The following is a 20,520-nucleotide window of genomic DNA, read 5'->3' on the forward strand; positions in this document are numbered from 1 at the left end:
CAGACTCTTCAGGGATACACTTTTTGTCCAGATTGTGTTAGTGTCCAAAGAACAGAAAATTGGTCTATACCCGTGTTTAGTAAGGCACTATAACCAGGCTAATGCATATTCTGGATAGATTAATCTCACATAGCATTTAGCACACGCTTCTGAAAACAGAAAGCTCTCAAGGTTCTTTCTGGACTGTCCCAGGATCTCTGAACACTCAAACAATGAAAGCTTTTGGCCTGTCAATTCAACTTGCAGATTCTTGTTGGATCTGGATTTTGCAATTGGCAATATGACACATTCTTTTCCCACACAAGAACTGTAGCAGAAATTCCCCCCAATGCTTACTTAGCATAACCTTCCTAATTACTCAAGAGTCAGTGCTGAAGAGAGAAACCTTCATCACAATGTCTACTCTGGGACGTGTGACAGCAAATTGTTTGTCTTTGACAAAGTAAAACATTTTTGGTTGAATATGACGTTATTTATTTTGATAGCAAGACTAAAGAGGGACAGAATGTTTGTTTATTCTGCTGACAAACTGCACCCATAAATCTTAAGGAATACGCCACATTTGACAAGAAAATATTGCTGGAAACCATGTTCTTTGATACATCACTTATCTGTTAAAATTCCATATATGGCTCGTTTTGTGTATATATAATATATATATCAGTTTCATTACTCATCGTGGTTTTATGAACTATATTCTTCCTTAGAGAATGAGCACACACATAATAAGACAATTTCTTTGCTACCGTGTAGTGATACTTAATGTGCCAATATTTCATTTCATTTAAAATTTAAACTGAATTTAGTTTTCATTTAATCTTGAGTTAACTATCCTATACGGAGGTATGTACCCAGATGTTGAACAAATAACAAAAACAGAATGTTGAATTATAACCTAGTGCCTTAACCTACTCTTTTTATGAGACCTATTTTTATTGGCAGTCTTGACATCAATGCGAGCACCAATTTGAAAAAATACAGAATGAGGCTGCAAACTGTGTCAAACTTTCCCAGCAGTGAAACTAAATAATGCAGCCATTACTAGAAAGAGAAATGGATTCTTCTGACAAGTAGCTGGGCATGACACTATTTCTAAATTAAAATTCTACTGCAATGCCAAGCTGATGAAATAGTTTTGCTATCAAAGCGCACCAGGTCTAAGCCAGAATTTTACAAATACCTCTTTAAAAATCATATTAAAATTATCTGATCTTTATAATACCTATTGTTTACATCGTGCCTTTCATTTCAAGACTCTGAAGCACATGCAAAGATCTTTAATAGCAAAAAAAACTAATTGAAGAGAAAAATCACATCACTAGATAGTGCCTTACTGTAGGCGAACTTCTCAAGATGATAGGACAAATTAATATCTGCACTGCATATTTTTAGCCACTTTGCAGTTAATACGCTGCCTTGGATGTTTTTATTGCATATTCAATGGTTACCATTTGCAACGATAGTGACTGTCGGTTTTAATTAGCATTGGGTACCAGCCTACTAGCATAAAGTACTTTCTATACTTAGAATAAATAACTGTTGGCTCAAAAAACGCCTTCGTAGCAACTCTGGGTACACACCAGCTTCGTAGACTTCAACACATACACACAGGAACTTCTTCCAGAACTACACAAACTTGATTACTGACAACCAAGACCTATTTTATACCTAAAATTCTTACCTAAATTATGAATTTAGGAAAGACCGCTGAAACTACAGCAGGAATACTCTTAGAAATTAATGCTTGCACCTCTAAAAAAGCCCCCTGTGAATCCATTCACAAAGATGGCAAATGGTAACATGTTTTAGTAATTAAAGTTTAAAGCCAAATGATGAAATTTAGAAAACACCTTTCAAGTACAAAGTTATCCCAGTCTGAACATTACAGTTAAGACTCTACGCAAAACCCCTCACTTTCTGTAACACAAAACTATTAAGAATATCATGAAGGAGAGATACTCTAAGGAAGAGTTGAAAAATTGACACTGGATATTCAACAAGTTACTGTTCCACGTCCAGATCGTTTCTTCTCAAACATTAATCTCCAATTATGACACTGCCAGAATTCACAGTAAATAACCTTATAGAAACAGCTGTCGCCCAGAAGTGACTTCCTGAAAATTATACCAACAGTCCATCCAACTCCCAAATATACAGCAGAAATGGTACTCCACACACTTCGACCTTACATTTCAAGAGTCAGAATGTCATTGCCTCTTCTCACAACACTAGAAAAGCTTTTGGACTCTACCCTCATCAATATAATTTGAGGATCTCCAGCTGACAATATTCTGATTCATCAACATTATGAAGATGGGAAAATGCCTTCAAAATCAAGGCACTGAGATAGAAAACATCTTACAAAAAGCTGTTTTCTTGAGACATAAGCTAACACACTCACTGAGGAACTTTCAAGGTTATACTCAACTATCACTAGAACATGCTGCCCATATGCTAGGAGAGGGTCAGTTTAGCACTTTATCCTATATACACCTACACCCAGAAAACACCTGCTTACATCTTTGGGCTTGCTAACAGATTATCTGTTTCTCAGGAGATAGATCAAGCTAATCGCAATCTACAAAGCACCTCAAGACCACACTGCTCTGCCTTTATTGCTCCATCTAGAAGCACATCGAAAGGAACGGGAAAACTTAGTGGCATTTCTGAGAAATTTGTGACTTGCAGGCAAAGCTATCACCAATGGGCTCAAAACCCAAACAATAAAGTTATGTATATACATTTAGAACACACTACTGCAAGGCAAAACACTATAAACCAACAACAAACACTGAAAATAAGGAGGAACAGAGGTAAAGAGGTAGTCAAATACAACCGAAACTTCATATTAAATGCAAGTATCCAAAAGTTAGAATGACATTAAAGAGTGCTTAAAATGTCTGCCATACTTACTATGTATCTACTAATTTTGCTGTACAACACTAATCAGAAACTTCAAACTATTTGTTCTTATAACTTGTGCATTCTACTGCTAACTTCATGTCTTCTCCAGGTTTACACCACTTCCCCCCAGTCACAGCAGAAGCAGGCAATCTTTTCCATACACATACATCCTGGTTTTAGCCCTTACGCAGGTTAAGTCCTCCCTGAACTGGGTGGGCAAGATGCTCAAGTTAATTAAATCTAGGTTACATTGCTTTTAAGTTTTATTCAAAGTATCAATAAGGTCCATAAACCTTGATACACAATCAGGATGTGTGTTTGTTTTGATATAGTCACATCAGGATCAGGAAAGCTAAATTGCTCCTACAGAGATGAACACATCACCTTGATTTTGACATCTTCAGCAGTATAAAAATGTAGGGCTGAAAGTAAGACAGTATATCTTAAATAGATTAAAGGATTTCATCTGCTTAACTTTTATGGTGCAATTACTCTACCACAACCTTTACTTTCTTCAAGCTGATTTTCCCAGGAGGTAAAAATCTGCAAAATCAATTTCCTGTCCCACAGTTATTGAGTAGAATGGGAAACAGCAATTGTTTCTCCAGAGAATCTTTCCCAGATACTTTGACCCTAAAAGTAAACAGGATCTTTAATTTCTGTGCCAGCATTTGGGGAAACACATCAACCCCTGCACAACAACTAAGTGTAACAGATGTCTTCGACTCTATCGCACGTTCTGAACTCCACTGGTTACCCTCTCTCTCAACTCACATTGAAGGATATAATAGAGTTTGTTTCTTGGATCTATTTGTGCCTGAGGGATGATATAACAACTGCATTAGATCAAATTCACATCACTGACATGGAAAAGTCAGAATGACTATGACAGTGATATCACTCTCTCACTGCAGCAATAGAGGGCGAAAGAAGAGTGGATGTTCAAAAAGATACTATGCTGAAGAGTACTTAGAATAATGTATTGTTTAAATATCAACTTCTATCTCAACTTGCCTGTCACAGTGCAGCATAAACAAAGTACAAAAAAGAGGGCGTACACATTTTACAGTGTAAGAGGAGGTATAAGAAAATGCTATGCCATTTGGAGGCATATCAGAAAGCAAAGGAGGGAAATAATGAAAGATCTACCAAAAAAAGAGATTCAAAACCTTTCGAACCATCATTATTTCTGTGCAAAACACAGATTATATTCCCATTTGCACAGGTATTACCAGTTTACACCATTCTTAGTGGTTAACGTTCCTCTAGGAAACCCAAGCACAGTTATCTAAGGTAGAGAAACACAGCAATAACACAGTGTAAGTTGTAATGATTTCCACAGAAACCCCACCTAATCTTTACTGCTTTAAAGGGAAACTGTCATGCAGCTGATACTCTGAGATTTACTAAGCTAACAAATGACATAATTTACTAGACAGAGCATGCACTCAGCTCCTCAAAGCTAAAAGAATCCTTCTCCATACACACGCTTCTTACTGAGAAATAAAAATAAATGCTATTTTGATACAAGAAGCTTTTATTTATCCTATTATTTATGTGCTAAGACATATTCCAGGCACTGTGTAGACAGAAAATACCATTGTATAAACAAATTTCATAAACTAAGCCATATTGGCTTGTTCTCCAGATGAAGAAAAATATTCCTGTCAAATGGAAAACTGCTGGGAGAAATTTGTCTTTAAGATCGTAAAATTTGTTTTAGAATAAAATCTTATTAATTGAATGACAAAATAGAAGTGTGTTTTTAAAAGCATTTGGGGCTGTTTCAACTATACCCAAAACCAGAAACCAGCAAATAGCCATTTTCAGTAACAAAATACTGACTCTGCCATCTACCAAGACAAAGATACAGGTATATAATTGAAGCAGGGTCTTACACATGGGAAACTGTAGAAATTTAAGATGCAATTTGTACTTCAAGCTATGATTTCTTACATTTTATTATCAAAATTAATATTTAACTGTTCCTCTCTGGCAACTGATTAAACTGATCAGTCCTTGGCAAGTCACAAGTGATAAGCCTTATTGTGAACCGTGATGAATAATAACCTGTATAGGCTGACAATCCACACTAATTCCTTCTTGACTTTGTTCCACACTTTCTCAGCATGAAGCTACCCCATATACCCTGCACTGCACCCGAAATCAATTTACACAGCTTCATACAATGGGCAAATGGATCGTCTCTCAGATCTTAGAACACTTCAGGTTTTCATAGAATCACAGAATGGTTTGAGTTGGAAAGGACCTTAAGATCATCTAGTTCAAACCTGCTGCCACAGGCAGGGACACCTCACACCAGACCATGTCACCCAAGGCTCTGTCCAACCTGGCTTTGAACACCATGAGGGATGGAGCATTTACCACTTCTTTGGGCAGCCTGTTTCAGTGCATTTCAGCTTTGCATCACACTGGAGAATTTCCATGACCATGCACAGAAAGACCAAGATAAATACAGGAAATCTTAACCCTGAAAGCCCTTATTCACCTCAGCAGACCCAGTGACTTAAGTGAAACTCTTCAGCTGTTTGAGATTTCTTGGGTTTATAATCTACAAATTTAACCAAGAAGGTAAGAGGTTCTTTGATACCAATATAAATAGTCTCATTGGGGAAATGGAGGATTCTTTTTCAACATCCTAAGATGCTGCTAACACTACACTCCTGGCTGAATCCCAACAAAACAGCTCAACAAGTCAATGAAGGCGCATTTTTTGTTATAAATTTTAAAACAGAGATTGATAATCCTGTTTTATTGATATTCAATATCAAAGTACTAACCAGCCACCTGATATTCAGCTACCCAAAAAACTTATCCATTAGCAACAACAGTCTGGAAATACCACATCAGTGCTATCCCTCAGCTTTTTTCCTGGAAACACTTTATTATCAAATCACTAACGATTTTATTTTTTTAATGCTTTTGATGCAAATGTTATGTGAGATTCCATCATGCATTGGTCATGTGTGCTGCTGTAAGCCAAAATATTGCTTGTCTCAAAATTTCAGCAGTAGATATTGAAGTCCTTTAAAAAGGAACTACCATTATAGCCCTTCCATAGGTGGAAAACAGAAAGGTGAATTGACTTGCCCTAATCCAATAGCAAAGCAAGGAAAACACTATTTGCTCTGATGCCACTATTCCTGTCCGTTAGGTTGTACAGTGTCCTGCGTCTGAAATATCAATTATATCACTCTTAAATATAGTACATCCTACTAAAGGGGGATGATCAAACACTTCTGAAATTCATTGAACAATGACATAAATTTTCACACATCGATAGATCTAAATTTTGCTCTACTTTATGGAAGCTTTCTGTTTCAAACTAAAATAGCAATCTTTATATGAATAAAAATTTTCATCTGAAATAATAAGCCATGATTAATGCAATAAGAATGTACAATTCCACACAAATGTCGACTGCAACAATAGGAATAAAAGCAAAACATTGTCCACTAACAGCAGCAATGGAATTCCTTTTCCTCCTCTTCCTCCCTATTAGGGCAGAATACAATTAGTGAGCTTTTAATACTTCTCAAGAATTGAAAAATCAATAAATGTTGAGCTGAGCATTTCTATCATGAAAACGATTTGTAGCAAATATGAATGATGCTGCTGCTGGGTTTACTGTTTGACATTTTGCCTGAAGTCCAAAACCATACATTCCACTCAAGTTTAGCCCGCACTGTTGCATCATTGCAGCAAATGCAGTCTCCTGGACACAGATCTGATAACACACTCTTGGAACACTTGAAAAAGGAAAGTGTGGGCTTATGACCCAAAAAAAGCTAAGAGCGTTTCCTAGCAAACCCATAAACACCTTAAAACTTGTAACACCAAGTACCTAGACTATGTTGAACTACCAGTTCCCCTGCACACTTCTCATAAGTGGTTTTCAACCACTATGTTGGGGGGGGGAGGGCAGGGAGGAAACTCAAAACTTTTAAATATTTTATTAAAGATATTTCTAATACATTGCCAAAACCACAGCACTTCTTAACCTCTATTACTAGCAAGCTTAACATGCCTCATACCCCCAAGATGTCTCTGCACTGTCACAGTGAATGTACTTTTCACTATTATAGGGAAATGGTCCCTCTATACTGGAAATTAAATTTGACCTCTCCCCCTTCCTGTTTCCTAAGTATTCCAAATAACTAATCACTGATTAGTATCCCTGGATCTCTCAGAACATAGGACACTTACATGTAAGCATGACAATCCCTCCCATACCCCTCTGAGGTGATCAGCACAATGCGAAGCTCTTCCCTTAAAAACCCAGGTTAAAACTGAACCCTCTCAAGGAAAATCAGAAACATGGTCAAAGTCTCTCTGGCTGCAGTTCAAACTCCCCCAGTATTTACCAGCCAGAGCACCAAGCTCTGCTTTTCTTTTCCACTTCACATGACCACCATTTTTGAAGTTTATAAAAAATAAATTCTAACTACGTATCACATGCATGCTTAAAAATAGGAATGCTATACAAGCCAAATAAATCAATATTGCTTAATCCTGCAAGAACCTAAAATGAATTCATTCAGAATATCAGACTTTACCTGATATAACATCATCACTTGGTAATGTAAAAATCTATACTGGGTTCTGGTTTTGTTTCGCTGGAGTAGAAGGATTATTTTAATATGGAGAGGATTGATTTCATTCCTGTATGCATGAGCTGCTGTTGATATTCCCAACCAGAAAGACTCCTTTCTAGAATTATCATCAATATATATTACAAGAGAGTGTTTACTTCCACCCTGCCTCTGTTCTAAAAGCCTCCCCAGTGTTAATTCCCAGAGCAAGGCTACAGGTCTCCTGCTCAAAATTTCGCTTTAGATTTTCTAATCCTTTTCTCCTTAATCTCCATTATATGAAACGAAATCCACATATGCATGGTCTGTGAGAAGCTAAGTAACTTTACCTCTCACCATAGTTACCACATCTGATTTAACCACTGGCTCCGGACATTGAATCATTGTCCTTTAAGATTCCAGATTTTATTTGTGTATGCCTCAATGCATTCAACAAGCATAAAATCCTAAACCCAGATTGATTTTAATATCATTAGTATACGATTACATTTCAACGTATGCAACTGTAAGATAACATACCATCCACCTCTGCTTTTTCTGTACTGTGTGTTGTTTCCCAGGATCTCAGAAGCTCAAATGTTTAAATGTCATACTGTGACTGTCATTGAAAAGATTCTGTCTAATTCAATTCTTTGAATGATTCCAAAGCAATTTTACATTCAGATTTTCATTAGTGTGCTCAACTATTCTATTAGACTTTTTTTTTTTTTTTGCTTCTCATGGTAACCAATTATTATTTGACTTAGCAGAAGCTGTTCAAATATTTAAAGGCACTCCGAGATGGCAGGAGTTTATCTAGGAGCATACATGTTGTGTCACGGATATTCCTCTCCTTGCTCTCACTCGCCTTCTTTCCTCCCCCCCCACCCCTTTTTCTTTTCCCAAAAACAGTAGCAAACAAATGAGATCTCGTCTGGCCCCATTGTACCGGGAACGTGCTCACTTCATCTGTTTATGTTAATATTCAAGTTACGATGGGCACATTTCGAAATTACAAGCTCGGTAGTTAAAACAGATGCTTCTTACGTTCCTTCATATGCACTGTATCCCTCTGCCAGTATCGTCAGGCGCAAGGCGAGAACTAAAGTATAAACATCTGCAACACCTCTCTGTTTTGTTAACATTCTTTCACACATTTTCTTGCTAACTCCAAAAAGGTTCAACGGTGTTAAAAGAACAAACAAAATAAAAGCGGTGAAATTGGAAACATCTGCGCGATAGCTACGGAAAAGGGAATGAAACATGAATAAACAAAAACATGGCGAAAGTGGCCTGGGGTTGTTACACTGTCAGATCATTTTTCCAAGCCCAACATCAAGGCTTTTGTTACAACCAAAGCGGTCATTTGCATGGAGAACCAACAGGGTTTCTTCTTCTTCAGCGTTTCCCCGCTCGCAGCAGACACACATACACACACACACATACTCCCTCTTCCCCGACACACACCGAGGCAAAACCTCCCCTCCCGCACACACACCCCACGGCTAAACGCACACCTATCCCCAACCCCGGCACCTCCACACCGCCGGCAACGCTCCGCGAACCGAGTAGTTTGCTACTAAGACGTAATTTTAGGTATAAAAATAACAGACGAACCTTTGGAGCGCTGCCCCAGCCGGAGTTCCTCTCCCTCTGCTCTGCTGTTGCTAACAAGATCAGGCTGAGATGAACAAGTCCATGCTACTCCGACAGCCTCACTCCTCCGGCTTTGCACACACGCCGGGGGCTTTCAATAATAGCAAACTTTCCCAAAGTTAAAAATGGAATGAATTAAAGGAATGTAAAGCACAATGGCAGGAAAGCAGCAAGCACTGCCTGGGCAATTATTGCAGCAGCACGCAGGGCACTGCTCGGGAGTTAAGGCTGTGTCAGCACTTTCTTTCTAACCCCCCGCCCCCCCCCCAGTTTTCAGGGGGATGTTATTCAGAAAGCAAAATACCCCCCCCCCAAAAAAAAAGGTCATGGCTAAAAATTAGCTCACAGGTAACCCCCACCCCCCCCTTGCATTTTAAAGCATCCATTCATAAAGTTGCAGGAGTCTGTGCACTTTATCACTCAGTCCCACATGCCATTTTTTTATGCAAATACTCCTTTTAAATGAGATTTCACAGGAATTTGATCTCTTTTGTGAATTTTGCCCCCCCCTTTTTTAAAATAAAAGCAAATTAATAGATACTTTGACACCTAAAAACCGTTTTGTGTAAATATGGAGTCATTTCTAAATAACTTCTTGCCTGAAAGGTAGCAGATGAGTAGCAGAGATGTTAAATTGTGCGCTCACGCAGCTGATTCAGCACAGACAACGGCCTCCACTGAGGTCTCAACTCCAATCCATTACGGTAACTTTGTAACCTCAATTGCTGAGTGCATCTACATTTTCCCCTGATAAGGAAAATGTCCTTATAATCACGCTAAAATAAGGAAACAAAGCATTTGATCTGCAATTCCGGCTTTACAACTTATGCTCTAAACTGTGGCGCATCAGGACAATCTCTCCTTCTGTTGTTAATCGCTGGGGTTGGGGGGGGGGGGCTTTTTTGTTTGCGTGTTGGGTTTTTACACTCTTGGTAGTTTCCTTTCAGATACAGAAATAAAACCACCAATTTCTCCAGGCTATTTACATAAGCCAGATGCACTAATACACTTTTTAGTTATAAGCTTAAAGTGACAACACCGAAAACAAAAGAACTGTAGTCATAATATTACTTTCTTTTGAAGTAAAAAAGTAGGCGTTTAATGTAAAAAATGTGCCATGGCCTAAGTCTGCTGTGCAAGAAAACCGAAGCCTAAATTTTGCCCCTTTTGACTGATAGGGAATAGCCATAACAACAGGCAGTTCATTCCATCCTTAGAAAACTCAGTTATCAACACTTGTTCATCAAAAGGCATACCTCTGCTCTTAATTTCTGACTCCACAGTACTGCTGCACACATAGTACAGAAAATCAAGCAGCATCCACTAAAATAGAGCAATCCATTAAAAGCACTCGGTTGCTGTGAGTAAGATGCATGGAATCGTTTAGGTTGGAAAAGACTTTTAAGATCATCAATTCCAACAGTTGAGCCAGCACTGCCAAGGCCACCACCACTAAACCGTGTCACTAAGCACCACATCGACAGGTCTTTTAAATACCCCCAGGGATGTGGACTCTGCCTTTTTGGGCTCCCTGTTCCAGTGCTCGATCTGATCTGCTTGCTTGCACTGTATGGGACTGCAGGTGTCTTGGGGCTGGTACTTGAGGCCAGAATTCCAGCCAGTGTTCAGCAATACCCTTCTATCAATATAGTCCTTGCATCTCTCGATCACTCAGTGTTTGCTGGTCACCCTCATAGCAACAGGGTAAGTTAACTATATGCTTTATACAGGAGACCTGGTGGTCTGAGTACCTTTACATTCACAAGTTAAATAAACTCCCTGGTTGTAGATGCTCCTGCTGCACCAGTCACTAGTCTTGGCCACACAGCACTCATTTCAACAGGAATTTGCGGTTTATGACTCCCCAGAGAGTAAACTAGTAGATCTAATGAAACTCAGTAAAGCAACAATTTCCCCAGTAGGAATTGTCTCATCCTCATTATCTTCTAAAAGTCAGAACAGTTACTGAGTATCTCTCTCAAGGTATCTAATATTAGTACAGGTCATTGTGCATTTCTGTCTTACAAAGGCAGCTGCCTGGCAGATGTTGAAGACAAGCTGCTTTGATATGAACACCTTAGTCTGACAATGCTGTGCACAGCAGCAGTTAAAAATTAACAAAATTTCTTCTATTATCCAGAAAAAAAAAAAAACCCAGCATACATTAAAGGTAGGGTCCTAAATATTTCACAAACATCCTAAGTCACCAGAAGAATACAGAGGAGGCTTCTACTTCTCCTTTTTAAGATGGACAGCACAATCACCACCCATCTGCTCAGAGGAAGAGAGCTCTTCTGGCCAGTGGCACAACCTGTTCTCCTACCTGATCCCACACAGGACTTTGTATCACTGGCTTATGCCAGTCTCAGCCACTAAAACAAGAAACGATGGTGACTCTCAGTCACTTCTGCCACCCCAGCAACGAGATTAGAATGGCCACAAAGAGGGAAGAGAAGCAAGTGTAGAAAAATCTCCATCCACAGCAGTTTTCTTCAGTACATGGCAGCAGAACCCTAAGGTTTCTGCTTTGCTCCACCAAATAACATACAGAGTAGTTATGGTTTTGAAAGACACATCATCTACATGTAATGCTTAATGGTAGACAGATGTTCTTTAATCTGAAGCAAAGTGGAAGACTATTGGAAACACTTTTAAGATACCACCAAATAAGCAAGGTTCTCCTAAAGGTTTGGAGTATTCTGCTTAATTTTAACTAATTGCTCTTTCCCATTAATAAGACACTACAAGAGGACAAGCATTAATAGATTCTGATTCAACTGGACATTGCCAAGAAATACAAAATGGAAGCTCATTTTTATTCTTCCTTTTATGTCAGTAGAGGACAAGGAAAAATAAACAAGATGCTGTACATGAACCTCCTTAGCAGATCCGAATTTGTAGCTCCTATTTAAGAATAATGCAGTAGAATTTATAAGACTGTAAAAGCAAAGTTGACTTGGTAATTAAACTAAATTTAATTAAATGAAGTCTCAGCTTTAGAACTTGGTATGGTAGGTTAGGCAGAAGACATTTATTAACCTAATATTAAAGAACAAAGTACAACTCCAGTATATGAATAACCATAGCTGAAAACAAACCCCCATAATAACCATAAATATTTTGTTAAATTCAGCAAAAAACTACAGATTTTAACAAGTTCAAAAAATCATTAGCTTAGTTCTCATCTCCGCATTTATCACACCAACATTTTTATTATAAATTAACTGTTGCAACCTAAAGTTGAAAACATGCCAGAAATATGCATAGGTTGTATCAATATTTGCACATGGAGCCCAGACATAAATTAGTCGACACTCCACACTTAAAGCTTCCTCTCTGAAGTTGCAATATTTAAAGGTTAAAGATTAGACATGCTCCCTCTTGTGTTAAACTAAGAATACACGGAATACATGCTGTTTTCTCTGACATGATGGTTGCTTGGCCATCTGTTCTATTAAGCAAAGCCTTTAACTTTGGCTACCAATGTCTGACAATCCTTTACCAATAATTTTCCAGTTGAAAGACAGATACAGTCTGAGCACATAACCTGTATCCATAGAATGTTTTACATTAAATTAGCTACTGTATCATTAGAACGGACCATTCAGAGATTACACAAAAAATAAGTGGACAAATACATACATGACTTGGTAAATTACATGGGAAGTCACACACTTCTGCTCCCTGTAAGCATCAACAGGCCTGAAGACTTAAAGTTTGCCAAGTTCAAGCTGTTCTGTAACATCAATGATATGGAATACTGAACAGCGTATTTCCTTCCAAATATTTGCTTACAAAACATTTCAGACAGACAGAAGCACCTGGAAGGATTTACAATGACACATAATTATGTTTGTAAATACAGCAACAACTGATCAAAGTTTTCGGACCTCCACTTGACAAGCTCAGGTGAACCATTCCCTTCACAGAGCCTTAATGGAGTCAAAATTCTCCTTACACAAATCCTCTTGCAGAATCTGGCCCCAAGATCAAGTCTAGACATGAATGTTAATCCCAGGTGTAACTAACACAAATGTTTTTACTAATATACTTTTTAAACAAAGGCTTTGCACCTGGTGCGGGCTTGGCAAAATATGTTTAGGCATACATTTGCTGATTATGGTCAGTACCAGACTGAATGCCAGGGCAGCTCAGAGTAAACACATATAAATAGTTTGCAGTCCAAAACTGAAGAGAATCTAACACTCAAGTACATGACTTGCCCCTTTCTTTTTATTTACCACCAGCTCTTTGTGGTGGAGATGCTCTCCCTGAAATGGGGCCCATGCACATTGGAAATGAATAATGTTACTGAATATTCTAAGAAACACACTTGTTAAATAGGACTTGCTCTTTCAATCCATGAAAGTTACATGTGTTTTATATTCCTGTAAATAGTTGTGTTTGTTTTTTCTACAGTCTTCTGCAGACCAGAATAACATAACCACAATGTTTAGAAAAGACAGAAAACAAGCCACAATTATTAATGGATACAGGTTTGGGGGTCTCTTTAAAGCCTCAAACCACAATAGCACACTACCTGAAACATACCTGCTGACAATAGCAAGCACCTGCATTGAGAAACAGAACTTTTGCCACCAACTTCAACAACAGAAGCAAGTTGTATTGCTGCATGTACAGCTCCGGCTCAGTACATTTTCACTTAGTTATGCTTCAGAACTCGCAGCTTAAAGGTATGACAAAGTGCCGCCCCTTTCACTGAGGTGCCCAAATCACAGTGAGAAGCTTCACATAGGGATTCCCTAAGAGGGTATGTGTTATGGTTGACAGTGCCCTCTACATATGCTCAAGAAAGTAGCTTTTATGTCAATAGCCCGGGGATTAATACTCCAAAAAGTGATTTTATTCCCTCAGACACACAAGTAGAGACAGTCTGCAGGATCAGGCCTCTTGTTTTTAATACGGAAACATTCACGTATGCTCAGCAAAAGGAATCATTGCTCGTTTCAACCAGTGCTTTTCACCTTAGGGCCCACCAACTCCCGTGGACCGCTCTCGGGGACCGAACAGAGGTCAGCAAGACAAGCGACCGAAGAGATCCACAACTCCTTCCAGATACAGCTGGAGACCCGCAAACCCAACCAACACAAGAAATAACGAGAGAAAAAACCCCACAACTGCAACCCGCTACTCTAAACGTGTGCCGCTCGCCGGCACCGGGGCGATGGTTAGTGCGGGGGGCGGCGGCAGCTCCCTGCCCAGCGCGGCGGCTAGGGCAGCGGGATGGGGAAGGGGGGGGTTCATATCTTCTCCCCTCTCCCCAAGGGAGCTGCAGGGCTGCCGCGCCCGCCCGGCCAGGGGAGGGGAGGCGGGCGGCGGGAGAAGCTGCCCGCCGGCCGGGCACGCTCCTCAACGGCCGGCCGGGAGCCAACCCCCCTCCACTCCCCACCCCCCTGCCCCGCGGGGAAGGCGAGACCGGCCCGGCTGCTGAGGGAGAGAAGGAGGGAGCGGCTCCCGCCCCGCGCCTCACCTCACTGGGGGAAACTTAAGTGCGGGGCCGGCCGGGAGCGGGACCCGCCGCGGCCTCCCCCCCACCTCGCGGCGTGAGGGCCGGCCCCCCCCCAACCCCGCTCAGCGGTGAGGGCAAGCGACTCCGCGGCGGGCTGGGGAGGGGAAGCGGCACCGGGCGCCTCCGCCTGCCCCGGCTGAGGGAGAGCGGCGGCGAGCGCGGGCGGGCGGCCCGGCGCCGGAGAGAGGGAGCTGAGGGGAAGGGGACTCACGCTGCGTCCGCTATTTAAACCTCTTCCCGCCGCCTCCGCCTCACTGACTCTCACTCACTCTCTCCTCCCCACGGAACTTACTAGGGGCGGCCCCCTCCCCTCCCCGGCCAATATACACACAGCCACACGCCGGGCCGCTGCTGCCCCGCCCACCCTCCCCAGGCTCGCTGCCCATTCGCTCAGCTCTCTGCCCGTCAGCAGGGCGGCGCGATTGGATTGGCTGGAGGCACTGCCCATCAAAACCGCGTCCCCCCCACAGGCTCCGCCTCGCGTCCCTCCCCTCCCCTTTCCGGACACCTCGGGGGTGTTAAAACGGCCGTTTTAAGTCACCATCAAAATCTACTTTTAGGCCCCGCCTACTGAGCGAGAGAGATTCTGATTGGGCGATGGGAAAGCCTTCTCTACCGCGACTGGTTGGCTGGATGTCCATAACCCCCCCAAAATCCCACCTCTCTTGATGCCGTAACGCCGCTCGATTTGTCCGCGCCTTTGGACTCCCCGCCCATTCCCACAGCGCTAACCCAATCGGGCGCGGCTTCTCAAACTCAACCCGCACGAACGGTCCGTGCGAAAGGGCGGCTCTCATTGGTTGGCGCCTCTCGCCCCGCTGTTGCTCTTCCGCCACCACTGTCCCGTGGAGCGTACCACAATGCCGGCGGAGGAGGGGGGGGGGAAGAAAAAGGGGGCGGGCCGCGGCTGTTGGTTCGCCCCGTCTCCATTAGGGATGGGGCGGAGGAAGCCGGTTATTGCCCGTCATGCCGCGCGCGCTGTAGGTAGCTCCCTCGGTCCGGGCTGGAGGGAGGGCGGCGGGGGAGGAGGAGGAGGAGGAGGGAGGAGGTCGGTGCCCAATCCAAGATGGCGGTGCAGGAATCAGCTGCTCAGCTCTCAATGACTTTGAAGGTGCAGGAGTATCCCACTCTCAAGGTGGGTGCCGAGCCTCCTCCTCCTCCCTCGGCACGGAGGAAGCGGGGGTAAAGCCCTTAGCGTCCCGGCGGAGCAGCGCTGAAGGGGGAGATGAGGGTTTGGAAAGCCGGTCTTCCCTGTCGTCCCCCTCCCACTCCCCTTCTTCCGTCCCGCTCCCCGTCCCTGAGCCCCCGGGGTTGGGATGGGGAGGGATTCCCACCACGTAGTTGCCCGCCCGTCCCTGTTTTTCTCCGCTTGATGTCTCGGCTTATGCCGCTACGGTTTCTCCCTTCCCCTCCCCCTGCGCTGAGGGAGAGGGACGTGCCTGGAATATGCCGCTCTCCCCGGGTGTCTCCGTGCCCTGAGGTGAAGGGGAAGGCCCCCGGCCTCGCTGGGGACACAAAAAGGGGTCCTTGAGGGTTTGAAGGAGCTGGCCAAAGCGGGGAGAGGAGACGTCAGGTCCTTGTGGCGAGGGCTGATATGAGGCGGGGAGCGGGGCTGGGGGAGAGGGTGTAGGGGCGTGTGAGTGATGATGATGGCTCGGGAAGACCGAGCGTTGCTTTAAATGCTCATCCCAGATGATCAGCTGAATCTACGTGGCGTTGTTAGGAGACGTGTGAAAGGGGAGGGAGTGGAGGTGGTGGTAGAATATGGTTCCCTGGCTTCTTGGTCCCCCAAAGATGGAGATGAGCTTAAAACATAAAGAGGGACAAACGTACTGGGAAAGGCTGGAGGCTTGTGGAGACAAATAAGCGGAATACTTACTGTTTGGTAAAAGCCTGGAGTGTTCGTTAAGGTCCTAGGTCTAACTGGAGGATGGTAGTTTCCCAAGACCGCATAGGTGGTCTTTGGCTTTAACTAGGTATTGTAAAGCAAATGAAGGACTCGATGCTGAGCGTTAAGGTCATCGCCTCTAAGAACTGTTCAACTGGAAGGATGATGCTCCTAGGAATCAATGGAAACCTTTGTTTGAAGTCTTGTGTGTGCAGTAGGTCTACCACATAAATAGCAATAACTGTGGAAGGCAGCTAGGAGAAGGATCTCTGTTGCCAAGTGCTTATTTAAACGTCTCTCATATCAGCGTATCAACACTTTATCTATGGAAGATGTTTATGCAAAGTAAACTTTGCTGTGCTGAGATCATGCTGTACTTTCGCACATTGAGTATTGTGTGCTCTTTGCGGTGTTTGTTTTGCAGGCTTTTTAGCCATGTTCTTCTTCTGCACATCCTCCTTCTCCACTCTCCTAGTTTCATTCTACTAAGGTCCAAGAAGCAGAAGGACAAAGTGTCCCATTTTTACTTATGAAGGCTTCTTTCTATCATCTTGGAGTACTTTACAGCTGACAGCATCACGCTTAAAATTTGAAATAGCTGTGAAGAGCACTCTGTAGCACTTTCCACAGCCAGAACATTGTGAAGGCATTTAAAGTTAAGATCATTTTAAGACTGCGTTTTAGATGTATTCCAGTTGTTATCACAGCTTTGCTTGTTGCATTCCTGAAAAATTACTGGCAGTGAGGATCAGTGAGGTTTTGTTTTGCTGCGTGTGTCTCAAGATGAATTGTCAAAGTGCCAGCCATTTAAAAGGTAGAGACTATTTTGGACTAATTCTTTTATTTCCACAAGCATTCTTTTTCCCTGAAAAATCTCAACAAAAATATACATAAGAGAATGGAATGTTGTTTGTAAAGTTGGGAAGCTAAATAGTAAGAGGGTGAGACATCCTTGTGCTGAAACTCTTAATTTCCTAGCAAAGGTGATGTTTATTGATTCTTCCCAGCACCCCTTCAACTTCTGGGTTGTTCCTGTAATCTTTAATAGCATTTTTCATTGTTTAAAAAACCTGTCAGAACAGTGTCTGCTCACATCTTTTGAATGTATCCTCTTAAATGTTCTTAACCATGAGTCATATATCAAAACATTTTAGTGGTGGAGGTGAAAAAGCAGCAGGGAGAAATGAACACTGAGGCTAAAGTCTACCAAAGTAAGTCGAGATCAAATCCTGTTTTGTTCATTAGGAGGCAGGTGCCTGCAAGTTTCTGTGGAACCGAGCCTCTGTGAATTTTCATTTCCAGTTTATTCAAGCTCTGTAAGAAATGAATCCATATAAATTTCTATTTTTTTATTTCATTTTGTCCACCAACACAGTAGCTCAGATATTTCTCTTGGCGCTCTGGATGCTGGTGATTTTCCCTGATGTGAGTAAAATATAAAAGATTGTAGACTTGTATTTATATCCTTCCTGTTTCCTCCCTCGAGCTTCCTCATGCCAACATCACTAGATAATAGTTGTGCAATAGCTCTACATTTGCAGTATGCTCCAAAGAGTGCCTTTCATGTGAAAGATTGCTTAAAACTGCAGAGGGGAATCCCTTTTCCGTAGCTAAACCATGGTTGCTGCAGGAGTGGAAATGCTTCAGCCATTCTTCAATGGTTCAGCTCAGGGGAAGTAAATAGACTTGTTCAGCTGCATTTAGGGAAGCTATTTAAGTGTACAAAGTAGTACTTGAATATTTACCTCAATCCAGTTCCTTCTCAAGGACAAGTGGTTGCCAGCTATTCTTCCTTTAAAGTGCTTTTTTTCCCTTTTTTTTTTTTTAATTAAAAAGCCTTCTGATAGAGAACTGTGCTGGTCTCGTCTGAGAGCATGTAACATGAAAGCTGACAACTTAAAAACGACTGAATGCGAACATTGTTACCGTAGTTCTTTGCTGAAACACTAATAAACAAGTGATGACAGGGAGCCAGATAATTCATCTGTATCTTTAGAAGTGTGAATAATCATTAAACTGAACTAGCAAACTATACGGAGTAAGACCCTGAAAGTGGAAGACCCGAAAGCAGGGATGATCACTTGTGAAACTGTTCTTATCTGGGCTCTTCACTGGCAAACAGTTCAGGGTTAGCTGGACTGCAACTGCTTTCAAAAACAGCTGATCGAAAGGAGAGCTGTAGAAGCACAGAATGCTTGAGCACTTTCTGGAGCTGCTGTTTGGCTTCTTTTGTTGGCAGCTGTGGCAGGGGAAATGCTGGCAGCAGATTTAATAAAGTACTGAGTTCTCATGGAAATGCCGTGTTTACCTGGTGGTTAAAGAGGGGAACCGAGAGGAAAATGGGATCACATGAAGTGTTTCTATCCTTAGTCCATGGAATCACAGAGGAGCTGAGGTTAGAAAAGATGTCTAGAGACAGCCTAGTCTGATAGCCTCCCCTCAGGGTCAACTAGAGCAGCTTGCTCAGGGCCATGCCCAGGCTGTTCTTGGTTATCTCCAGGATGGAGATTCCATCCTCTCTAGTCCTACGGTATTTAAAACAAATCTTTTGTTTATATGGAATGTTCTGTATTTCAATTTGTGCCCATTGCTTATTGTCCTTTTACTGGTTACTGCTGAGAGCAGTCTGGCTCCATCTCCTTTACTCCCCCCCATCAGGTATTTATACACATTGATGTGGCTTCCTCTGAGCCTTTTCTTCTCCAAGGTTAAAGAACACCAGCACCCTCAGGCGTCTCTTCATACATCATATGCTCCAATCTGTTACTTATCTCAGTGGCCTTCTGCTGCACTCACTCCAGTATGTCCATGTTTCTTTTGTACTGGAGACCCAGAACTGGACACTACGCTTCACATGGGTATAACTTGTGCTGAGTAGAGGGAAAGGATCACCTTCCTTGACCTGCGGCAGTGGTCTTCCCACATATGCTGTTCACCTTCTTTGGTGGAAGGGCACATCACTGTCTCATGGGCAACCTGTCCACCAGGACCCCCAGGTCCTATTCTGCAAAGCTGCTTTCTAGGTTCTTGGTCTCCAGCACATACTGGTTGATGTGGTTGTTCCTTCTCAAGTGTAGGACTTGGCATTTCCCATTGTTGAATTTCACAAGGTTCTCATTTGCCCATTTCTCCAGCCTGGTGAGGCCCCTACAAATGGCAACACAACCATCTGGCATGAACAACTCCTCCCAGTTTTGTATCATCTGCAAACTTTGGAGGTGCACTCTGACCCATTATCTAGGTCACTGATGAAGATGTCAAACAGCTCAGGTCAGCTTCTTTTCCCACTGAAGTAGAAAAGGTGCAGGATTAATTTTTTGTGTAATTGGTTGCACTGCTTTATTTTTTCCCCCTGTTTACAAGCTTCACTGTAAGTTGGTTTTGAACATAGCTTTGGACTTTGATACTATGAGCCATAGACTACTTTTGTCAAAACTTTGAACATACAGCAGCAGAAGTTGTTCAGTGAAAGTGGTTCAGGCTGAACTTGAGGACAGAAGTAACAGAACTTGTAACCTCTAACGCACTGTCAGTGCATCGGTATACAAAGAACATATATATGGCACTTCTAGATTGTTACTTGACATGTAAAACACTCTTCAAGTAGTAGGTTGACACGATAAGCTAAACATGGATAATGGTAATAGACAGCTCTGTACTAACTCAGTGTGAACACTTGTATCTCACACTACATCAGTCTTCCAGCTGAGTGCTCTGACTCACCGAGTGTGTACTGAATGTCCATACCGAGCATTCATGTGCTGCTGAATAATGCACTTCCTGTTTTGACACATCGTGCGTGTCAGCAAACAAGTGTGACATCTTTTGTGCTGCTGCTGTTGTGCACAGGGCTCTGTGTGCCACCGTGGTGTAAGAAAAGTATGGTGCTGTGGGAACTTCAGAAGAAGTTTGACATTGGAAAGCAGCTAAAGTAGGAGCTTGCTCCTATG

The 20,520-nt window shown here is 42.3% G+C and overlaps 2 protein-coding genes across 5 annotated transcripts in view; one reads left to right on the top strand and one right to left on the bottom strand.

Moving 5' to 3' along the window:
* The window catches only part of CTBP1 (C-terminal binding protein 1), a 248,331-nt gene extending 233,360 nt beyond the window's left edge, over nucleotides 1-14,971 (bottom strand). The window contains exon 1 of one of the 2 annotated variants that reach the window (XM_030493189.1): nucleotides 14,894-14,971. The gene's annotated coding sequence lies outside the window, so the exon portion shown is untranslated. The remainder of the gene's footprint in view (nucleotides 1-14,893) is intronic. The other variant, XM_030493179.1, reaches the window with a different exon arrangement.
* Nucleotides 14,972-15,597: 626 nt separating this feature from the next.
* Nucleotides 15,598-20,520, top strand: part of MAEA (macrophage erythroblast attacher, E3 ubiquitin ligase) — a 50,030-nt gene continuing 45,107 nt past the window's right edge. Inside the window, exon 1 of one of the 3 annotated variants that reach the window (XM_030491879.1) lies at nucleotides 15,598-15,662. In XM_030491879.1, coding sequence (XP_030347739.1) covers nucleotides 15,618-15,662 — 45 coding nt within the window. In that variant the 5' untranslated portion in view covers nucleotides 15,598-15,617. Of the gene's footprint in view, nucleotides 15,663-15,693; nucleotides 15,818-20,520 lie in introns of those variants that run through there. The other 2 variants (XM_030491878.2, XM_030491880.1) reach the window with 2 other exon arrangements.

Source organism: Strigops habroptila, chromosome 7 (genome assembly GCF_004027225.2).
Source record: "Strigops habroptila isolate Jane chromosome 7, bStrHab1.2.pri, whole genome shotgun sequence".
NCBI lineage: Eukaryota > Metazoa > Chordata > Aves > Psittaciformes > Psittacidae > Strigops > Strigops habroptila.